Below are 19,849 nucleotides of genomic sequence, written 5' to 3'. Positions count from 1 at the left end.
CGAGGCTGCCCTGAGCAGCCGAGCAGGGAAGGTTCTGGAAGGGGCAGGCCCGAGGCTGCCCTGAGCAGCCGAGCAGGGAAGGTTCTGGAAGGGGCAGGCCCGAGGCTGCCCTGAGCAGCCGAGCAGGGAAGGTTCCTGAAGGGGCAGGCTCGAGGCTGCCCTGAGCAGCCTGGCCAGGAAGGTTCTGGAAGGGGCAGGCTCGAGGCTGCCCTGAGCAGCCTGGCCAGGAACGTTCCGGAAGGGGCAGGCCCAAGGCTGCCCTGAGCAGCTGAGCAGGGAAGGTTCCGGAAGGGGCAGGCCCGAGGCTGCCCTGAGCAGCCTGGCCAGGAAGGTTCCGGAAGGGGCAGGCCCAAGGCTGCCCTGAGCAGCCGAGCAGGGAAGGTTCTGGAAGGGGCAGGCCCGAGGCTGCCCTGAGCAGCCGAGCAGGGAAGGTTCCGGAAGGGGCAGGCTCGAAGCTGCCCTGAGCAGCTGAGCAGGGAAGGTTCCGGAAGGGGCAGGCCTGAGGCTGCCCTGGCCAGGAAAGTTCCGGAAGGGGCAGGCCCGAGGCTGGCCTGGCCAGGAAAGTTCCGGAAGGGGCAGGCCCGAGGCTGCCCTGAGCAGCCTGGCCAGGAAGGTTCTGGAAGGGCCTGGAATGGGCAGGTTTGAGGCTGGTGCCCCAGCAGGTCCTGCCCTGCTGCCTGGCCCCCCTGCGGGCAGGTAACAGGCCACAGCACCTCCCCTGCTGTCCCCAAGATGGAGCAGACTTCTTCAAATGGGAAAGGGTGGCGTCTTTTAAAATCTCGCTGCACCGGCTGGACTACATGAAACAGGATCACAACAATGCTTTTAAATCATCTTCACCCAAACTAAAGGTTTTCATTTTGAAAGAAACACATCAGCTCCTTCGGTTATATCACATTAAAAGGCTTTAAAGAGGTTACAAAGGGGATTTAGAGGTTACTCCCAATACCCTGAGATGTACATAATTCACATGAAGATTTTTTTTCTTAAAATAACATAGTAACATAGCAACATAGCATTATAGTATCCAAACCCAGCAAAGCTGTTGAAATATCTACTCATCCACATACGCAGATACTGTAAAAGGACGCTGCCTTCAAGGACACGCGGACACGCAAAGCTTCTCCCTCTCCAGCTCTGGGCTGAGCCTCTCGGGCACTGCCCGGCTAATCCCCGCAGGGCCGAGCCAGGCCGCGCCAGCAGCAGGGCCGCCGCCGCTCCTGGGCCCTGCCAGGCACAGTTGCCCCATCCAGAAACGCACTGCTCTGCTAGACACTACTGCCTGTAAGGCACGAGACCAACAGCTGATTTTGAGTTGTATTTCCTGAGGAGGAAAGAAAAGTCTCAGTCTTCCTAAATTACCTGCTACTAACCGGACCAGAATCACCCTAATTACAAGAGATTTCACCTTTGCTTCCTACATGCTGACCTCTCTAAGGCAAATCACCTACATTACAGCACCCGCCGTCGTCTCCACTCATTCTCAGCCCCGAAATGCCGAGCATTTGGAGAATTTCTGGGGTTGTTCTTCCCCTAAATAGGCCTGACCCCTTTCATGTGAAAAGGGAGAATGGTTTGGGAAGTCCCCAACCAGCCTCCTGCTACAAAGCCAAAGGCAAGGTGCTCATTTCTGACAGTCCTGTTAGCCTAGCTAATAAAAAAATAAAAAAAAATACAATTTACACACAAATTGCACAGAATCCTTTCACAACACGGCCTAAAATTCTGTCTCTCCACTGTAAGTCAGCAGATTCTAAATACACCTATTTTCAGCAACTATTTTGTCTTACTGAAAATAGTACAAAAAGGATGTGCTAACGGCTCTCGGTGTTGCTGGGCCTGAGAATTCATTAACACCTGCTTGAAGTTTTAAAGTGAGATTTTCTTTTTCAAATAACTGTTCAAGAACCACCCAAATGACCACAACAAGCCATGCACTCCTTTCATCATCCTCCAAACACTTCAGCGCTGAAGCCAGGTACAGCAGCCTGGGGAAAAGCCATTCGCTCTTGGTAGCTCTTGGTAGCCTGATGAGAAGTGCCAAACAGATCTGCAGCACAGTTAAAACAGTGGAAGTGCTCGACACTAGCGAAACATGGAAGCTGGTGGTACAGAAGGAGTACATTAACTCAACCAGTGTTTCTTAACCAAGTCATCATACTGTCTGCTACTTTCATATGTTCTCATGGATTAGTATTCACTCTACTAACCCTAAATCTTGGTAGCCTGCACTAGGGAACACTGGAGACCCTCCATCCACCTAGACGACCATTAACTGGAAGTGTCAAACTAAGTTTTTATTAGAATGTCTTAAGCCATCAGCATATACAGTATGCTAAAATGTTTAAATATAACGAGACAATATATTTAATTGCAGTTCACAGAATTTGCCAGCTTGTGGTCCTGGTCTATACTTATCAGCACCATCCCTTCACTGGCTGTGCAGTAGTTCGCTGTGATGCCTCTAGATTTCATTAACACTCTTTCTGCTCATTAAGCAGCCTTTTTTAATTCCCTTCTTCCCCTTTTGCAAGTGCAACAAGCTCCCATCTATGTCAAGAAGCCTTCACCCCTCCTCTTACACAACTTGCAATAGTAGTCTGGCCAGAAGTAGTGTCTACAGCATCTTCAGGCTTTCCTTCATTATGAGACAGCTCCCTAAAGAAATGGTCCTAGCATGACCAGAACCATCCAACAGTAGCCTGACTTTTGCAAGTATGCAAGCTTTGCTTCCCTGCTAATGTGACAAGGAATTAGGAGGTCAGCATTGCCAGCTTAGTATCTTTTGTTCCAGAAACTAAAATCAAATTATGTCCACTGAATGCAGTGGGGGATTTATTTGGGATATTTTGTGAGGAAGGACAAAAGGAATCGAGTACTAAAGTATAAAGTAAATTTAGCTTTGTAAAGCAGAAAAGTGATTCTTTGCTTTTCCTATCCTCTGAGAGTCCTTTTGATTCTCATCTTTAAAAGGTACCATGCTAAAGTAACTGTACTCTATAGTATGTGAGAAAGGGTCCAACTAGTTGTAATTGTAATCTGATTGTGAAAAGTCGTCCCCTCCCCCAAGACAGACTCAGCAGGGTACTTACTATTGCAAAGGCCAAATGTGTGTATTTTAATAAGTTATACAAAAAGCGTAGAGTCACTGAAATGTTAACAAGTTAATATATTTTAAAGCAAATATAACAGTGTACACATGTAAAAAACCATTTAATACAAAGTGAAAACCATTAGATGCACCTACTAATGCAAATTTTTGGTTATTTTCAGCTTTTTCACTGAAACTTGGAAACCATGCTCTTCATTTCAGTTATACCAGGTTAAGCGGTGAAACTGATCTACAGCAAGCAAACACACTGCCTTTTCATTCAGCTGAGAAAGACAGCACTATTGCAATGATACTCCCTCCTGAAGGGCATCCAAACCAAGTAGACTGTGCACATTTGCCCCACTCACTAGGCTATATAAGAAACCAGATGTGGATTGATTGCTGCTTCTGAGAAGTAAAGCTCAGTAAGTGCATCTTTGCTGTACAAAAAAAAGCATTAAAGTGACAACATAGAAAACTGGCAACAGATGACCACGTCTGCCTAAAATATACACATATGATACATAATTATGGGCCATGCTGGCCAGTATGTAAGTCTGTTCAGGAGCAAAGCTTTAATTGCACAGATTAGAAAACTGAACAAATGCTTTAACAGAGCAAAGCACAAGCTTTGGTTTATGCTTAGACAGCAAACATCAAACTTTCCATTTTTATTACATGGTTTATACAGAAAATGGCTCCTTTCATGGCTACATGCAACAGCTGCTTCTCTGAATAAGCACTTCATTCCATACTATGAAATGAAGCTCAGTGTCTTATCCAATGAGCCTATCAGTTGCATCTAGACTGGGAATGCAATAGATTTTTATGAAAGTCTACTTAATTACAAAATGAAATCTGACTTATTTCCTTTACAATTCCCCCCACCCCCCCATTTTTAAAATGCTGCATATATAAAAATAACTCCAATATGGCACAAAAATGGGATTCTCAAGGGAAGGCAAAGGATAAAGGGGCAAAGCAAAGCCTCCACTGGCAAGATCAACAACTTGCATAATAGTTCAAGAGGAATTTGCACCCTATACAAAGTGAGCTTCCCTGTGTTCTAGCTCTTGGATCCTTTTTGGTCTCAGTCTTTGATAAGTGGGCTTCAGCTCCGCGGGGTGAATATCCTCTGAGCTAGTTTTTTGTTCGCTTGTGTTTTGTATGGGATCACCTGACGGAAGTGCAGAGCTCCTAGCCAGTTTCACAGCATTATCCTGGTGAAGCACAGAGCTAGCACTGGCTGGTGCACAAGCTTTAGCAGAACCCTCTTCGTTTTGTTTTGACTTGTTAGAGGGTGGTTTATAAAATGTCCCTGGGGGTGGCTGCAATGTTCTTGGTGCCCTGAAGGCAGCAAGAGGATTGGTATCAGGACCATTCCCTTCTGTTGTTGTTCTTCCCGATCTGAGAGAAACGGAATATGGCTTACTAGGAAGAATGGCATTAGCTGAATTGTTACTAACGCTGCATGATGAAGATACGGCACCTACAGTTCCACTCTCAAGTGCTCGGTTCTCCTGAGGCACATTAGTCACAATCATTGCTGTCCTTGCTGTTATATCATATTGTTTATATTGCTTGTCCCAAGTCTTCCGCAGAGTCTGGGGGTCATAACAAGAAAGTCTGCAGCAGGTATTAACAGCAGGGAGTGTCTTCACCTCTGAAACTTCTTCAATAGTAGGGCTCCTGCCAAGCTTCTCTGGACTTACTGCTCCTGCATTTCGTGAATTTCTTTCATTCAAAACACATGGAGGAAGTATTCGGTCTACAGGTAAGCTCACAGGGCGAAGAGCTGGTTTTGACCTTGGAACCCGCAGTGGAACTTTGGTAATCTGACGGCTAGGTTTTACAGGAAATAAGTTAATTTTACAGCTGTCTTCACCTACAAAAACAAAAGAATCGTTGTCTCTCTCTGAAGCTGGACTCACAGCATCACCTAGAAATACACAAATAGGTGTTACTGGATCTTTGTACCAAATACAAAGACAAGTCAGCAAGACTAACTTTATTATGACCCCTTGCCAGCTGGTATTGTAACAGGATACAGCACAACCTTGCGTATATACTAGGAGTACCCTAGCCTAACCAAGTACTAGCATTTCAATAGCAGTAAAACACGTACTGTACAGATGTAACCAAGAAATACACTAAGCAAAAAAGGCACTTTTTTTTTTTTAAACACTGGTGCTTTCCCATCCCTAGACATTTTCAGTTCAAAGATTGGATAATGTGTTTGAGTGTTGCATCATTTATGTACAGACTGAACTGGTAACAGCAGCTCAAGAGAAAAATCTCAGTGTAATTAAAAGGGATCATGTATAGTTACTCCTAAATGAAGTAGATGATTTTAACACAGATATGAATCAACTGCTCCATTAGCATAAGTAGACTAACAGAAAACAACAACAACAAAACTTGAAGACTTATACAGTTAGCTCAGCAAACCTGGCTCTTTTGGAGCAGAAATATGAATATCCAAAATGCTGGTAGCTGATGATTCCGTCAGAGAGTTATTCTTTCCAGAGCCTTCTAGTTTAGTCCCACTGAGTGGCAATGATACATGTCCTGGGGGAAAAGCAATGGTCAAAACATTAATTGCTGGATACTGGCTTATAGCATCATAGTTGATTTCAGAAATCCAGTGCGTGGGCGACAGTGACAGCATAATGGTCTTTTTCAAAGTAAAAGAACAAACAACTCACTATTGTGTTCTCTTACCAAATACTTTATAATCCAATTCCATAAACACAGGTTTCTTGAAAGCTTTTAGAAAGATGTAATTCTTTATTCCTCTTACAAGGATAAAGCAGAGTTTCAAGCAGTGACGAGTAGTTTTTTTTCCCACTTGCTTATGTCTAATTTAAAGAGCTACTCTATAATCTAATGCATCATCTACAACGGTACTTACTCACCCACCCCAAGATGTATAAAAGCTCACTAACCAGTTACAGATGCATCTTCTTGCTCTTTTGCATCCTTGCTATTGTCTGATTCCAAAACTGATGAAGCTGTTTCTGAAACTCTGCTCTCACTTGGAGCTAGCAGAATACCCTGTTAACAAAAGTCAGAGCAAAAGAAAATGAGAACTCAAGAGGAAGGATGTTCCTTAATTAAAAAAAACAACCAACCAAAAAAAACCCAACCAACCAACAACCACCCATGCTGTTAAAAGGATTTCACAGAAGTGTGCTGTGGAACGCTGCAGCATTTAACACGAAACAAGATGGCACAGGCAACATTGCATCAGCTCAGGAGAAGCCACTCACTTCCTTTACAGCAACAAATGACTTCCTTTGCTGCTGCAGCTCCCTCTCTTCTGTTGATAAAGCAACTCCAATTGTAACAGCAGTTTCTTCTGACTGAGATGTGCTCAGAAGTGGTTGCAATGAAACATCAAATATCTTTTCATAGTATGTTATGAGCAGCTCCACTACCCGGGCCTGATATGGATAATCCACAAGTGATGACAGAGAAACCGTAGCATCTGTCTGACGTGGCCTGATCAGAGTTGGGCCAAATATTATGCCAAGGTTGCTGGCTGACATTTTATTTTCATCAGACTGTTCTGTAACCCTGCGTGGGGGTGGGGGGAAAACACGCAACAGTAAGAAATTCTTACTACTTCAGAAATATTTTAGACATTAATTCTAATTTACATTTAAAAAAGCTAAAAGACAAAAAAAACTGAGGCCAAGCATAGGTTTGGTAGGCAAGCAGAATCACCAGTGCAGACTGCACTTACCAGTAACTTGGACCTAGCCCTTTCCACACAAGGGTATTTTTACGTTCTACTTAGTTAATAGTTGTGGCTATTTGGCATTTCCAGGGGAAAAAGAAAACCTGATTATCTGTCTCATTCCAATTAATTATGCAGCTATAGTCCAGTATTACCCATTTTCAGTGACAGTCAGTTTGGCACATCCTTACTATATAGCATCACACAATCCAGCATTTGGAGGACAGGGAAGTGAAACGTAACTGGAGAATAGTTATTACCAAGTATGATTCAACTTTAATTATAATAGATAGTCACCAAATCACTGCTGTACCTGGGTCATATCCTGACTTAAATCACACCTGTGTCCCTGCAACTGCCACTAGTTACTAGTTGCTGACCCTGATGCCAGCAGAGAATCAAGTGTAATGGAGCTCAGCTCCTTCCCTCTTTCCTTTGTATTTTCCATTCTTCCTTCACCTCAGAATTCATTATATTGGGAAACAAAATAGAAAAGAACCACCTTCTCTGGGTATATATAATTTCCCCAGAACAGAAAGAATTAAAGCCATCTATGACTGTTATGGTTTATATATGAGCAATCTTCCATAAATGTACACATACAAAAATTCTGACCACCTAAATTGATAACTCTGAGTCAAATGAAATTTAACTAGACCCTTCCATCTTCTAAAGAGATTTTGTGGCAGCCACAAGTTGAGAACATGGGTGCAGAATGGCAAAGCAATAGCTGGCTAACCACAGCTTCAGGGAAACAAAAATAAAGACATTTTGGCTTTGTCTCTCTTATGTGTTGGAACACCAAAATTGGTGCCCGTGTGCACACACAGATTGGGAAGTAAAGGTTAGAATCCAGGATCATGACTAAACTCAAAACCTAGACTCAACAGTATTAAATGTAAGGCAAACTATAGAGTCACTCTGCTATTTCTGAAGCACTTAGTGACAGTGGTTGAGATATGCAAGCACACACCTGCCTTTTTTTCTAAAGGACCTCTTACAAGGTCAGAGGGAGCAGACTTTAACTGCCTATGTTAAACACTCTTCTGGCCTAAGTATATAGGGGCATAAGTATATAGGATCTAGGAACAAAACAGGGCGCCTTTCAAAAACACAAAACTATTCCAGGGAATAAACAAAGTGAAAAATGCACACAAACCCTGAGGCTTTTTCCTCTACAGACATCCAAAGGGTGCAAGAGTTTCCTAGTTTGCAGCATGTAACAGTTTGTTTTTCAACGTACAGTTTGTATGTAAAGTCTTTTCTCACCTGTGAAGGTGTCCTATAAGGTACTGAAGAGTGTTATAGTTTGGCAGAGGCAGTTGCTTGAGAAGATCTTTAATTTTAATGATGATCCTATTCAGTTCGATACAGATTGACTGTCTTTTCTTTGATCTGGGGCTAGCTTGTTTAACATCCAATTCCTCATTAACATTCTGGCTTTCTTTTGCAAGTCCAATGAATTCATTGTAAAGCCGAAACAAGATCAAGGGTTCTGGAAGCTGAGAAAATGAGAATATTTCAGAAATATGCTTAAGCCTGAATTTTAACTTTGTTTCCTTTCTGTTTTTCTTCAGCTTTGTCTGGTCTACTATCTTTTCTTAGATGCACACATCATTTAACTCTTGTGCTCCTATTAGCTCAAACCAGTCCGTCAAAGACAATCCCGGATAACAAAAACTCTCCCCTACACCTTTTCCAGAAATCTTTTTGCTAGCACTTTGCTGTAAGAGTTTCAAGACTGAACGTTTATTAGTAGAGACATAGATTTCAAGAAAGCAATTGCTGTGAGGGAGGGTGTTGCACTGTGCAAGTGTACAAATACCCTGATAATAAGATGCAGTATTGATTCCTCCAGTCTTTGATAGTATATCACACATGGTATCAAGTTTGGTCCATATTCCAATTTTAATAGGATTTTAGGCCAAATAACATTTACTTTTAATTCTGATTGAAATATTCTCTCAGTTTGACAGCAGCCTTATTATATAATGGAAGTTCATAATCAAAAAAAAATTAGAGAGACAAAAAAAGCCCCAAACTTGACCTGGTTATTTGCACTGCCTCAGCTCAGATAAAAGCAAAAAAGCTGGAAAACCAGATAAAAATCAAATTAGTTTTAATAAATAACCTTAACTAAGGTTTAATTCAGGCTTCTGTAAAATATTTTCATAGACTTATTTGAATTCTGCTAAATTGGAGTTCCTCTTGCAAGTTTGATACTGTAAGTTTGAATACAAAGATTTTAACACAAAGTTTTGATAGAAACTCTCACTGTGCCTGAACTTAGCTTTTTAACATAGAATAGGCACCACATCTGTGAGATGATCCTTCAGCAGGGATATACATTTGTCACAGACCAACTAAGAAAGTAAACTAATTTGCAACACTCAAGCAGATTTTACAGTTTCTGGAGATGAAAGCCTGGGATATAAACCCAGTCCTTCAATTGGCCTCTCAAGGTACTACATTTCTGAGATTATTATTATACTTCTTGGGTGGCTACATTCACTACACCTCACAGCACACTTCAGGCATGTATTAATCCAAAAAAATTCCATAGCAATCAGATTTTGATACCTAAAACTAATTTCAATACAATAGCAACATGAAGAAAGTATTACTTTGGAAGAAAGTTTTTCTTACTGAAATGTCTTTCTCTCTCTCTCTTTTTTTTTTTTTTTTTTTTTTTTTTTTTTTNTTAAGTGAGCAGGTCTATCTAAAAATTGCAAACTGATTAGCCACAGAGGCAGTAATAAGACTGGGGAAAACATTATTTGACTTTTTTTTTTCCCCTCCAGAAAACACTTTGCATAATGGACCTTATTCAAAATACAGCAGAGTGTCTCAACTCACCCCAGCATGATGTATATAAAATGCTACCATCTTATTTATTTGAAAAAAGAAATCAAAATTCATCTTTGTAGTATCTCAAAAGCACTTAACTTAATGGGGATCATGGGATTGGAATGCTCCTAAGAATGCTTATCTCTGACAGCCAGTGCGAGGAATGGGACATGACAGGACCTAAGGCAGTTAAGGATTACTCCTTCAGGGGGTAGAAGTCTTTTAAGTGATCCAGTTATTTCACTGGGCAACAGTCTCATCTTTTCAGATGCACACTAAAACCCTTTTGGATAACACAATCACCTTAGAATTTCATTTTCAGAGAAAATAGTGGATAATCTGTCATAATGAGCACATCATGACTTGTATGAGCATTTAATCAAAGTTTTATTAGCAACATATTAGCATTTGTCTGCCTTTTGAGGCAAGAGCACAGGAATGTTCTAAGTTTCACAAGTAAAGTAACCACAAGGTTTTAAAAACTAAGCCTCACTAAAAGTCGATAAACAAAAGCCTGTTCTTTGTATAGTACTAGCATTTAAGAGGCATCATGCTCAAGCGGAATCCAAATTGTAATACCAGCTGTCAGTAATCTCAGTTTTCAAAGCCCCTATCATAGGTTCCATGTGAGAATAACATGCAAATATAAAGGACATTAATTTCATCTTCAGTTGCAGAATTGCTGAAATAAATTATTTTCCTCTTGTACTGAAGAAGTTTACTATGATGCTTTGGTTTTCCATCTGAACTCTAAAGTACATACCTGGCGGAGATACAGCTTGAGAACATTGCTGATGTCATGTGCGTAGAGTTCTGAGAGTTCAACCAAATCCTTTCCATTCTCAAAAGCCTGACAGAGTTTTTCAACCCTTGATTTGGCTCCATTCACACGGTAGATGCCCTGAAATTAAAAGACCAGTACAATTCTGTTTTACTTCTAAAGGCAAGTGTAAAACAGAGAGATAAGATCAACTGTATAGCATTATCATGTTAAGGGTTCTCCCCCCCCATCCCATCCCTAAGCAAACTTAGGCATACCTTTACATTAAGGGCTCTGCTTTCAATTTCAGAGGTACACTTTTTGATGATGAAAGGAATGCCATCAGGAATGTTTTTAGCAGCTTGGGCAAATTCCACTCCAAACAAGTGAAGCCTTCCATGAAGCTTTTTGTGCCCACATTGAATAGCTAAAGTCTCTAAACATTTTTTATGGCATGCGAGTGAACACTACAAGGAGAAAAAGAAAAAAAAACACATGGTTTGACACAATCTGACACAATAAGAAACCTCTCTAGTGTTTCTCACCCCATATGTGAGTAAGAAGGAAGATTCACTGGTATGTGGTGCTGTTCGCTTTTTGTTCATCATGATTCTATGAGCCACAAAGACTGTACTTTTTACATAAGAAAAAGTTATGCAAAGTTTCTAAAACTCCCAACTTTACATAAAACCCGACCAGTTACTTTTCAACTTACCTCCTCACATTCAGCTCCATGAAATACCACTAAGCTGTCACATTCTCTGCATTTAGACGGAGCTCTCAACTTTCGTAGTTTGTGTGTTTGTGCTGCTTTAGACATATTAGCATTTCTAAAAGGTCCTGGAGAATTTGCAGTTTCCGATGTCAGATCATTTAAACCTAGAGGCAGAATTTTTGTGTTATGGGCGTTCTAATGTCTAGTTAAATACAATACTGGGATTTTTTGTTTTGTTTTTAAGGACTGTGCTGTAGAACATAGAATTCTAAGTAATTGCAACTATCAGGAAGTAACTGAAATTGTTTCAATCCCAAGGAAGCAAAACAATGTTATAGTCTGTATAACAGGCATACATTAACAATCAAATAATCTTACATAAAAGTAGAATCAAACAATCAGTTCTACTTTTTTAATATGCCATTTTTTTCCTGCATCAGTGGCATGTGAAGATTTTAGTACATTTAATTCCTACTGTCCCACAGTTCAGATAATTGTCCATGCAAGTTTCATTCTATGTACTTCAAAATAAAAGCTTGTACTAGAAGATGAAAGATGACAGTATAGTTTGGTCCATAATATTTTGGAAATACTTCAACAAGTGTACATTGCAACAGGGAAGAATCAATATACACTCACAGCAAAACTCATAAAACCATGAAAAACATCACTAATTCTCCTGTAATAACATTAACATATTTTTTCAAGGGTTCTAAAACAGAATAGCAACGATTATTTTTCATAACTAATTTTTAAAATCAAATTTTACATAAAATGTTATCAACAACTCTGTAAAACAAAAATCTCTTAAGTTTTATCTGTAAAAATAAATTAATGCATAGATAATTGCCCAGAAATCTTTTTAAAAGCTCAAACACTGATTAGGAATACCACTCCCAGGGAAAGTTTGCATTCATTACCATGTTGCCATACTTTAAATCTGGGCCTAAACTAGTATTGTTAACCACAGGCTCATTCCTAGAGTGAAAAGTATGTATTTAGAAAATAGGGAATAACTGAAGAACTTCTTAAATGCTTTACTGAACAAGTGCCATAAATATTTCAGAACTAGTTTGTAAGCATAGTGGACATACTGTAGAACTATTATTAATAATCCAGTTATTCAGGTTTCAGTACCTGTGGCAACACTATTTTTATACAGTCAAAATCCATTTGAAAATTAAAGATGGGCTGTTTAAATCTGCGACAGACATTATCAAATTGGTTTATGCAAGTTTAAGAGGATAAAATGTCAGATATTATCCTGAACATTTGGATCTATGTGTTTTCCAATTTGCTAATTATCAGCTTTCCATATGTAAGCATTTTACTTCACAGCGATCTTAAATACCTGATTCAGTGCAATGCAGCTAATTTGACATGCAACTGACTGGAGTGAATGGTTCAGGGATCATTCATGTTTACCTTGGGAGGGTAAAGGCACTAGAAATATTCAAAGGCTGCCTACATACTTAATCTAAATGTATGAAGACAATTCTGCACTGCTTCACAAAAGTGACCTGACCCTTATTTTTCAGCTCTCAACCCCAAGCAGATGCACACTGCATTGAAAAACAGTGCTGCGTGTAATCACAGCATTAATATACTGAGTAAAGTAGGTTAAACAGAAGAGCCACATTCAAAGCATCCTATGAGGACTTCAGGTTATGGAAATGACATTACCACAGTCTGAAGGAGAGGGTGGCTCTCTTTCATCAAGATCATCTGCAGATGACATAGTACCAGTAGAAGGTGTTCGGGGAAGTCGTCTTTTAAAATCCCCTAGAAGATGAGAAAATTTTTCAGGAAGCTGAAAATATCACCTCTACTCAACTACTCATTTTTATTATAGGCTCTAACATTTCTTAAATAATCAATGATCTCTTCATTAATTTAAGACAGCTCAAAGAAAAGATTTCAGATTAGTATAGCCATGGGTGAGCTTTACCTGGGCTAGTGGATGGAGAATCCATGGATCGTGACTCACTGCTTCCCCCTGCACTTTCAGAATCACTGCACATTCCTCCACTCTGGTTGCCAACTGACCATGATCTGAATGGTGGTGGCCCTCGCATCGCTTTTAAAGAGAAAACCCACAAATTCCAAATGTCAAAGACAAAATGAGGTTGAAAATTCTTTTCTTTTACTGAAAGAGTCTAAGATCGTATTCAAAGTAGGAAAATATTGCAAAAGTTAAATTAACATGCAATATAGTAAAAAAGACCCAGAGCATATATTCTTGGAAAATTTTAGGATGTAGGAAAATGAATTTTACAAACTTGACACTTGTGCTTTTGAAAAACAGCTGGAATCAAAGTAGTACTTATAAAAATACTAAAAGATTCTTAATTGTTAATGTTAAGCATCTTTAATTCAAATAGTTTAGTACACTAAGTTTAACAGTATTTGCTGTTTGAGTTGCATGTCATCTTTCTTGTCAACATATGAAGACAATTTTCCATCTGGCCTTACATTCAAGTACATACACTGTTTTTAAGCTTCAGACTTTAAAATGCAATTTTTTTCCTCCTCAACTCTAAGTTTCTGACAGCAAGATATCAAGAACCTGTTTTTTCAGACATTTTTATTTAGGCATTGAACCCAGCTGATATACAAAAGAACTACCTTGGATATCTGTGCTACTGGAAGATCTCTTCTCTCCAATCTTTTGTGAACAATGATAAATTGGGCTTCCCACATCATCTAATGTCTGGGTAGGAAAGTCTCCTGAACACTGAGATAAGTTACCATGCGATGTATGGACGCTGTTTGCTGATTGCTTATTAAAAATCCTGTAGAAAGAAGAAAGTAGTTTGGAGAGTGAGTAAGATAGCAATGAAAACAATCTAATTTGCATCCCAGGGCACTAAAAATGCTTAATTATTGTTCATGACCATACACATTTGACATGGAACTATTAAAGCCCAAATACTACTAAAAAAAAAGGGGGGGGGTGGCAGCACTTTAAGTAATATTTCCCAATGTTCCCCTTCCCCCCGCAACGTAAACCAGCTTTTCCACATCTCTGCAAGGTTTTATGATTCCTGTTTTGTGGATTTTGAAAACACAGTAAATCTGTTCATCTAAAACCCAGAATAATTCAGACACTCTTACATCCTACTCTCATCCTTTCTTCTGAGAGATTCTCTTCCCAGCCATCAGAACTATTCATCTATAGACATAAAAACTTTAATATATTGAGAAGTATCGGTGTAGAATCAATTTTTATTAAAAGCAGAGAAAATGTTGAGGCTCCCAGTCCATTACAAAAACCTGCTCTCAAGACAAGGATAGAAAGCAGTTAACAGCCTAATTAGTGTAAAATGCTGAAGCACCCTGTGGACAAAACAGCTTGCTAGCAGAGTTTAGTGGTCAGGAAGTTGTTGCTTAATCAGCTCTCCCCTATCCCACTGAAGGAAATAACAAAGACTTAGAAACATTTAAAATGTGCATTTGCCCAAGCTACTGTCCCTAAATAAATGCAGACCTAAAACAATAAAGTGATCACTTCAAGTGCAAGAAGAATCATAAGGCTACGTCAAGAAGAGGAGGGAGGAGAACCACACTCCTATAAATCTTTAGCAGTAAGTAGCTGGGAGGGCATACAAAGAATTTGAAGTTTCATGCTCATCACTTTCTCGGGGAGCTGCACAGTTAAATCCCCTAAAGTCAAAGTTTATGAACACAGTCTAAATCAGCCTTAAAAGGCAGGAAATTTAGAAACAAAAACTAAGAATCTCAGCTTTAATTCTGAATTTCCTGGCTTTTGTTGCTACAAGTCTGACTCAAGTGTTAAGTTTTTGTATTTGGTTTCCTTTTGAAAGACGATGACGACACTTTCCTGTAGAACTGTGAAACATACAGACTGGAATGGATATTCTGGTGCTCAAGTGCCAAGATAACTATTTTACAACAAGTTAAAGGTGGAAAAGCATTTGGCATACTGACACAATAGGTTGTCTTTTTGGTACCCCTCTGCTTCCACCTTAGACATTTCTTTAATAGATTAACAGTAAAAGCTGCCATTTCATTCAGTTGAAAAAAATAATTAAGTTATGTCAGACGCACATGGCAACTTTGAAATATTCTTAAAAAGAGATTTTATGCCATACAGCATTAGACAGAAATCAAGCAAAACTTCCTGCCACAAAGTTTCCAAACCTAAATAATATAGGAGAAGGTACAGTAGCAGCAAAGCCTGCAGAAGGAGAAAAGTACTTTCCTCACACTTTCTAAAACAGATTATCAAGCACTACTGCCACATCACATCTGGTAAACATTATGCAATTGAAAAAAACCCTACATTTTTCATATTAACCAATATCTACACTTAAAATTGTAGAAAGTCAATTCACTTACACAACAATCGTCAATGTTCTAGCAAGTCTTACTACACAAAGTGACTTTCTCCTTGTAATTTAAAGTCAGGTTTTAATGTCAACATTACATATCATCACCAACCATCAAAAGATAAGTCAAGGAAAAAAACAATGGTAAGCCACAGTAAAACAGCAGGGTTCATTTGATTCCTCCAATAATTCTGTTTTACTGTTTAATGTGTGTGCCTCATTTAATTCTGAAATAAGCAAATACCACCAGTAGGTTGGGACTCACCCATCAACCTGGGAACTTTGAGTTTCAAAAGAAGTTGGTTCAACAGGAACACCTTCCTTTGGCAAACTTTTCACAAACTCTGAATACTGCTGACCAGGTTCATAGAGTTTGGCACTCTCACAGAGGGACTGGCAGTTAACTGGAAGAGATACGACCTGAGCATGCTGCAACTGGAACAGGTTAACTGTTGCCTGTTAGGCGGGAGAAAAAAATAAAAATAAAATAAAAATAAAACAAACTGTGTTTGTAGATCGTTTACTAGATATTTCACTTGCACTTTGCTCAACCTAAATTAATATCAAGACAGAGAATGATTTAAATAGTTTACACTTCAAATATGCAGACAAATTCTAGAAGATCGCAGCATTTGTAGAAATGGACTTTGTGCAAGATTCCTGAAAGTCAGCTGCAAATACTTCATCCATTAGTGTCAGTATTATTTTTTTCCTCACTGGGTTATTGAATCCTCCAGGTAGCAAAGGCAATTCCAGTGTCTTTCCACTTTGGGTAGAAGACAAGAAACAGCAAAATTTACTGCTACCAAAAAGGCAGCTTTCGTTCTCTCGAGGAAATGTGTTAGTTGCCACTACAACAATGAAGCAGTGGCAGTTCCAAACCCAGGATAACTCCCTATCGCCTTGAAACAAGAAAAAGACAAAATATCTTGTCCCAAGGGAACAGACTAATTAAGCACTTACTTTGCTGAGTTATGCAAAACTTTTAGAATATTTTGTCACAAGTGGGAGACCAGAAGAAGGGACACTCCATGGCTCTATTGCAGCTTCGGGATTGCAGGGGTATCTACCACCCTCCCAATCTTTTTCAACAGGAACCAATTTTTGCCTTGCCATATTCTTCCCTCCTTTTATCCTTTAACAAGCCAGTATCTGACCAGCTTGTGCTAATATGGCATGATGTACCTACATAAGGAATTCAGGCTTGCTCATCCCAGCACTCYGAGATGAGAAACACTTCCTCTTCACTGTAAACAGCTTAGTAGGATTTTGAACTTTCTACAACAGCATTAACTAGCTGAATGCTCAGTGTTTTTGATTTAGGCAAGCAGAATCTGATTGCCAGTGAAATTCATCCTGCCAATGTGTTAATTGAAGACAAAGTTCAAAATGGTAACTAGGTATTAACGAACAAGTATTTCTTCCTCAAGCTGCTGATTTCAGAGTACACATCTATTTGCAAAATAGACTCTACAGTTTTTGAAAACAGCATATGTAGATACACTGTCTTGACAATATTTTGCTTATTTACATCTATTCAATTTAAACACTAAATTAGTTAAAATGGATCTTGTAGTAAGTGAGAATATCATCAAGATTAGTAGCCTCCACGCTGGAATGTGCTAGTGTCCACTCTGTGCTCTTGAGCCACCAGACACCTTTGCTAATGCACTAATGAAAACAACCTCTATCCTTCAAAAATTTTCTATTTTAAACAGTTAATATTTTAGATGGGGTTCTCTTTTAGTCTTAACAGCCTTTATATAACTGTGTTCAACTTATTTCAAGTCATATTCTTCTTTCTTATGAAAAGATTTTAAAAAGCATCCTTACAGCTTTAAGAGTAAGATCACACTGGTAAATAAGCTCCCGAAGCTGTGTTAGGACATCACTTTTAAAGCTTTCCAAATCATTTCTTTTCTCTTCAACTTCCGCCATGCTCGCTTTATAGTGCTCGTTGGCCTCTTCAGCCTAGAGAAAACACAAGCATAGATGGCCAATGGACTACAAGGCCTTGGTACTAGAAGCAAGATGAAAACACACAAAAACAGGTTGTAATAGGAGAGTTCCATTTAGGAAAAGAGTCTGAAAGAGCATAGCAGGATTAAAACTAAGACTTATGAGCAAAATACTTGCTCAAATGCTGTCATTGCAGAACCATGAGTAAGACTAGCAAACACTTATCTTTAAAAACAAGCAACAAAATCCCTTACTTTTTGAAGAGCCTCCTCTTCTAGTCTTCGTTTTTTTTCCAGTTGCTTGCTGACATCTTTCACAAAGCTTCCACTTGAGCTAAGATGCTCCTCCTCAGCACGAGCAGTGCAGGATTTTGCCTTTTCATACTCATCTTGACGCTGTGTATATAGCAGCTTTGCTTTTCTTAGAGCAGCTTCTAGCTCTTGCTGCAGAATGCAACAAAGAAAAAAAGCACAGAATTAATGATTTTATTTTTCCAGTTATTTAATGTGATGTTTAAAGAGGCTGTTAGGCAAAGACCTGTATTTTGCAGTTCAAACTACACAGCCATAGAAAGATACCATTTTACAGATAGGAATACACCGGGAAGCCGACAGTTACAAACTACATCCAGTAAGCCCGAGAGGTGCTCCATGTGAATTTAGGTTTGTAACATTAAACAGCCTAGTTTGAAAGTCTCAACTTTTTGAAGACTTTGAGATTGAATAATTAAATATGAAAGAAATACCATTTTTTTCTGTTCTCGCTGCCAAAGCTCCTTGATATCTTTCCGTTGTCTATCCAACTCATTTTTTCTCCCCAGAAGAGGCTAGATAGAAAAGATGAATAGAGTACATAAAAAGCTTATAGCTGAGAGTTTGTTCTTTTGAACAATCTGTATAGTTACAAAGCTTTTAAAAAACTTATACAGTATCTTGGTCATTTTCTGTAAGCTTACCTGCACAAATTTATTAGACTGGAGAGCAGCAGCTGTTTGTTGCCAAAGCTGATTGTTCTCAATATCATTTTGAAAAGCATTAATGAATATTGATTGGAATGGCATATAATCCTAAAATCACACACAACAGAAAACATTAACATTCTAGATAAGACATTCTAAAAGTCTGTATGACTGAATTAGATTTTCAGTTAAGTTTAATGAGGTATTTCTATACGTATAGAAGTCAGATTATGTACAAGTATAGAAAATGACTATGCAGTTTTTCAGTCAAATTTTATTTTAATAAGAAAATACTCTGGAAAAAGAGTCTGCAAGTCCAGATTGCAAAACATACAAGATACTGTACTGGGGAAAAAAGCACATTGCAAAAAACATAAGGCTACTCTGTATTTTCAACAAAAATAAATTTACTTCTCCAGATTTCCAAAGGGGATGGGAAGAGATGAAAAGCAGCAGATCTTTTAGCCAATGATTTTCTGTATAAGTCAATTCTGTATCAATTTAAAAATCCTTTTCTCAGTGCCCCAAAAGTTTCATTTTTGGGCAAGGCATTCAATTCATATTTAAGCTTTAAAACAAAACAAACCAAACAAAAAACCTAAAAGGTACTCACCTGGGGTCCAACAACGGCTTTAGCAGTTTCAGCCATTTTTGCCAGGTTTTTGGCACACTCCACTTCTGTTAAAAACACATTCCACAGTTACTGTTTACACTAACAACTGTACTACATGCTAAATGCTTTTGACATTCCTCCTCTAACAGACAGGCTATGGAGGGGATCACCTTCACTTTGTTACAGGCCTTTAGTTATAGGAAACGGCTGATAGTTCTGTCCACTTCAGCGGAACAGCTACTAATTTAGAAATCACATTATTGACGGTCTGCAGCACAGGGGCCTGACAACAGATTTAATTCCATCATGACAAAGCTGATTAAATGCCAGAAAGAGCCACTCACCCAAGCTAAGCTTTTTTTCTACCCATGCGACTACATCCTTGGTATATTTTGACCATGCTTTAGCATAGGACAGAGCTGATTCAATCCCACTGTCAGTTCTTAGGAGCATGCTATCAACCTCCTCGGCTCGAAGATGTCCTGAAAATAAAGCACCAAACTTGAGGAAGTGAGTTTTAGACATGACCACACACCAAGAGCAAAGCCAGTATTAGTCCACTGTGAATGCTAAAGCAGCTCTGATCTGGAATTGTTCTTTAATGCTAATTGACTCTAAACAGGACTGACAGAGGTTTTAGAACAAATTAAAGGGTCATAGTATGTTATCCTGACTAGTCATACGGTCAGCCTAACTTTCTTTAAGAAAGTGATCCATCAAAACATCAGCCATATACAGAAGTGCTTCGGGCCTTTTTTTTTTTTTTTGCCCCAAAAGCAATCCAAGTTAGTTATTCACACAATAACACTCTGCTATAG

At 39.1% G+C, this 19,849-nt stretch overlaps 1 protein-coding gene across 20 annotated transcripts in view; it reads right to left on the bottom strand.

Moving 5' to 3' along the window:
- Positions 1 to 3,155: 3,155 nt before the first annotated feature.
- The window catches only part of ARHGAP29 (Rho GTPase activating protein 29), an 83,771-nt gene continuing 67,077 nt past the window's right edge, over positions 3,156 to 19,849 (bottom strand). For 18 of the 20 annotated variants that reach the window (XM_026057439.1, XM_026057441.1, XM_026057450.1 and 15 more), the window contains 18 exons: positions 19,376 to 19,513; positions 19,032 to 19,096; positions 18,416 to 18,526; positions 18,206 to 18,286; positions 17,715 to 17,903; positions 17,335 to 17,472; positions 15,767 to 15,957; positions 13,778 to 13,944; positions 13,101 to 13,229; positions 12,836 to 12,934; positions 11,153 to 11,316; positions 10,716 to 10,904; positions 10,441 to 10,578; positions 8,100 to 8,332; positions 6,361 to 6,667; positions 6,037 to 6,145; positions 5,540 to 5,659; positions 3,156 to 5,030 (listed from right to left, as the gene is read on the bottom strand). In XM_026057439.1, coding sequence (XP_025913224.1) covers positions 4,132 to 5,030; positions 5,540 to 5,659; positions 6,037 to 6,145; positions 6,361 to 6,667; positions 8,100 to 8,332; positions 10,441 to 10,578; positions 10,716 to 10,904; positions 11,153 to 11,316; positions 12,836 to 12,934; positions 13,101 to 13,229; positions 13,778 to 13,944; positions 15,767 to 15,957; positions 17,335 to 17,472; positions 17,715 to 17,903; positions 18,206 to 18,286; positions 18,416 to 18,526; positions 19,032 to 19,096; positions 19,376 to 19,513 — 3,467 coding nt within the window. In that variant the 3' untranslated portion in view covers positions 3,156 to 4,131. The remainder of the gene's footprint in view (positions 5,031 to 5,539; positions 5,660 to 6,036; positions 6,146 to 6,360; positions 6,668 to 8,099; positions 8,333 to 10,440; positions 10,579 to 10,715; positions 10,905 to 11,152; positions 11,317 to 12,835; positions 12,935 to 13,100; positions 13,230 to 13,777; positions 13,945 to 15,766; positions 15,958 to 17,334; positions 17,473 to 17,714; positions 17,904 to 18,205; positions 18,287 to 18,415; positions 18,527 to 19,031; positions 19,097 to 19,375; positions 19,514 to 19,849) is intronic. The other 2 variants (XM_026057461.1, XM_026057460.1) reach the window with 2 other exon arrangements.

Source organism: Apteryx rowi, unplaced genomic scaffold (assembly GCF_003343035.1).
Source record: "Apteryx rowi isolate R43461 unplaced genomic scaffold, aptRow1 scaffold_14, whole genome shotgun sequence".
NCBI classification, from domain to species: Eukaryota; Metazoa; Chordata; class Aves; order Apterygiformes; family Apterygidae; genus Apteryx; species Apteryx rowi.
The sequence above is the reverse complement of the archived record's forward strand: the minus strand, read 5'-3'. Positions and strand labels throughout refer to the sequence as shown.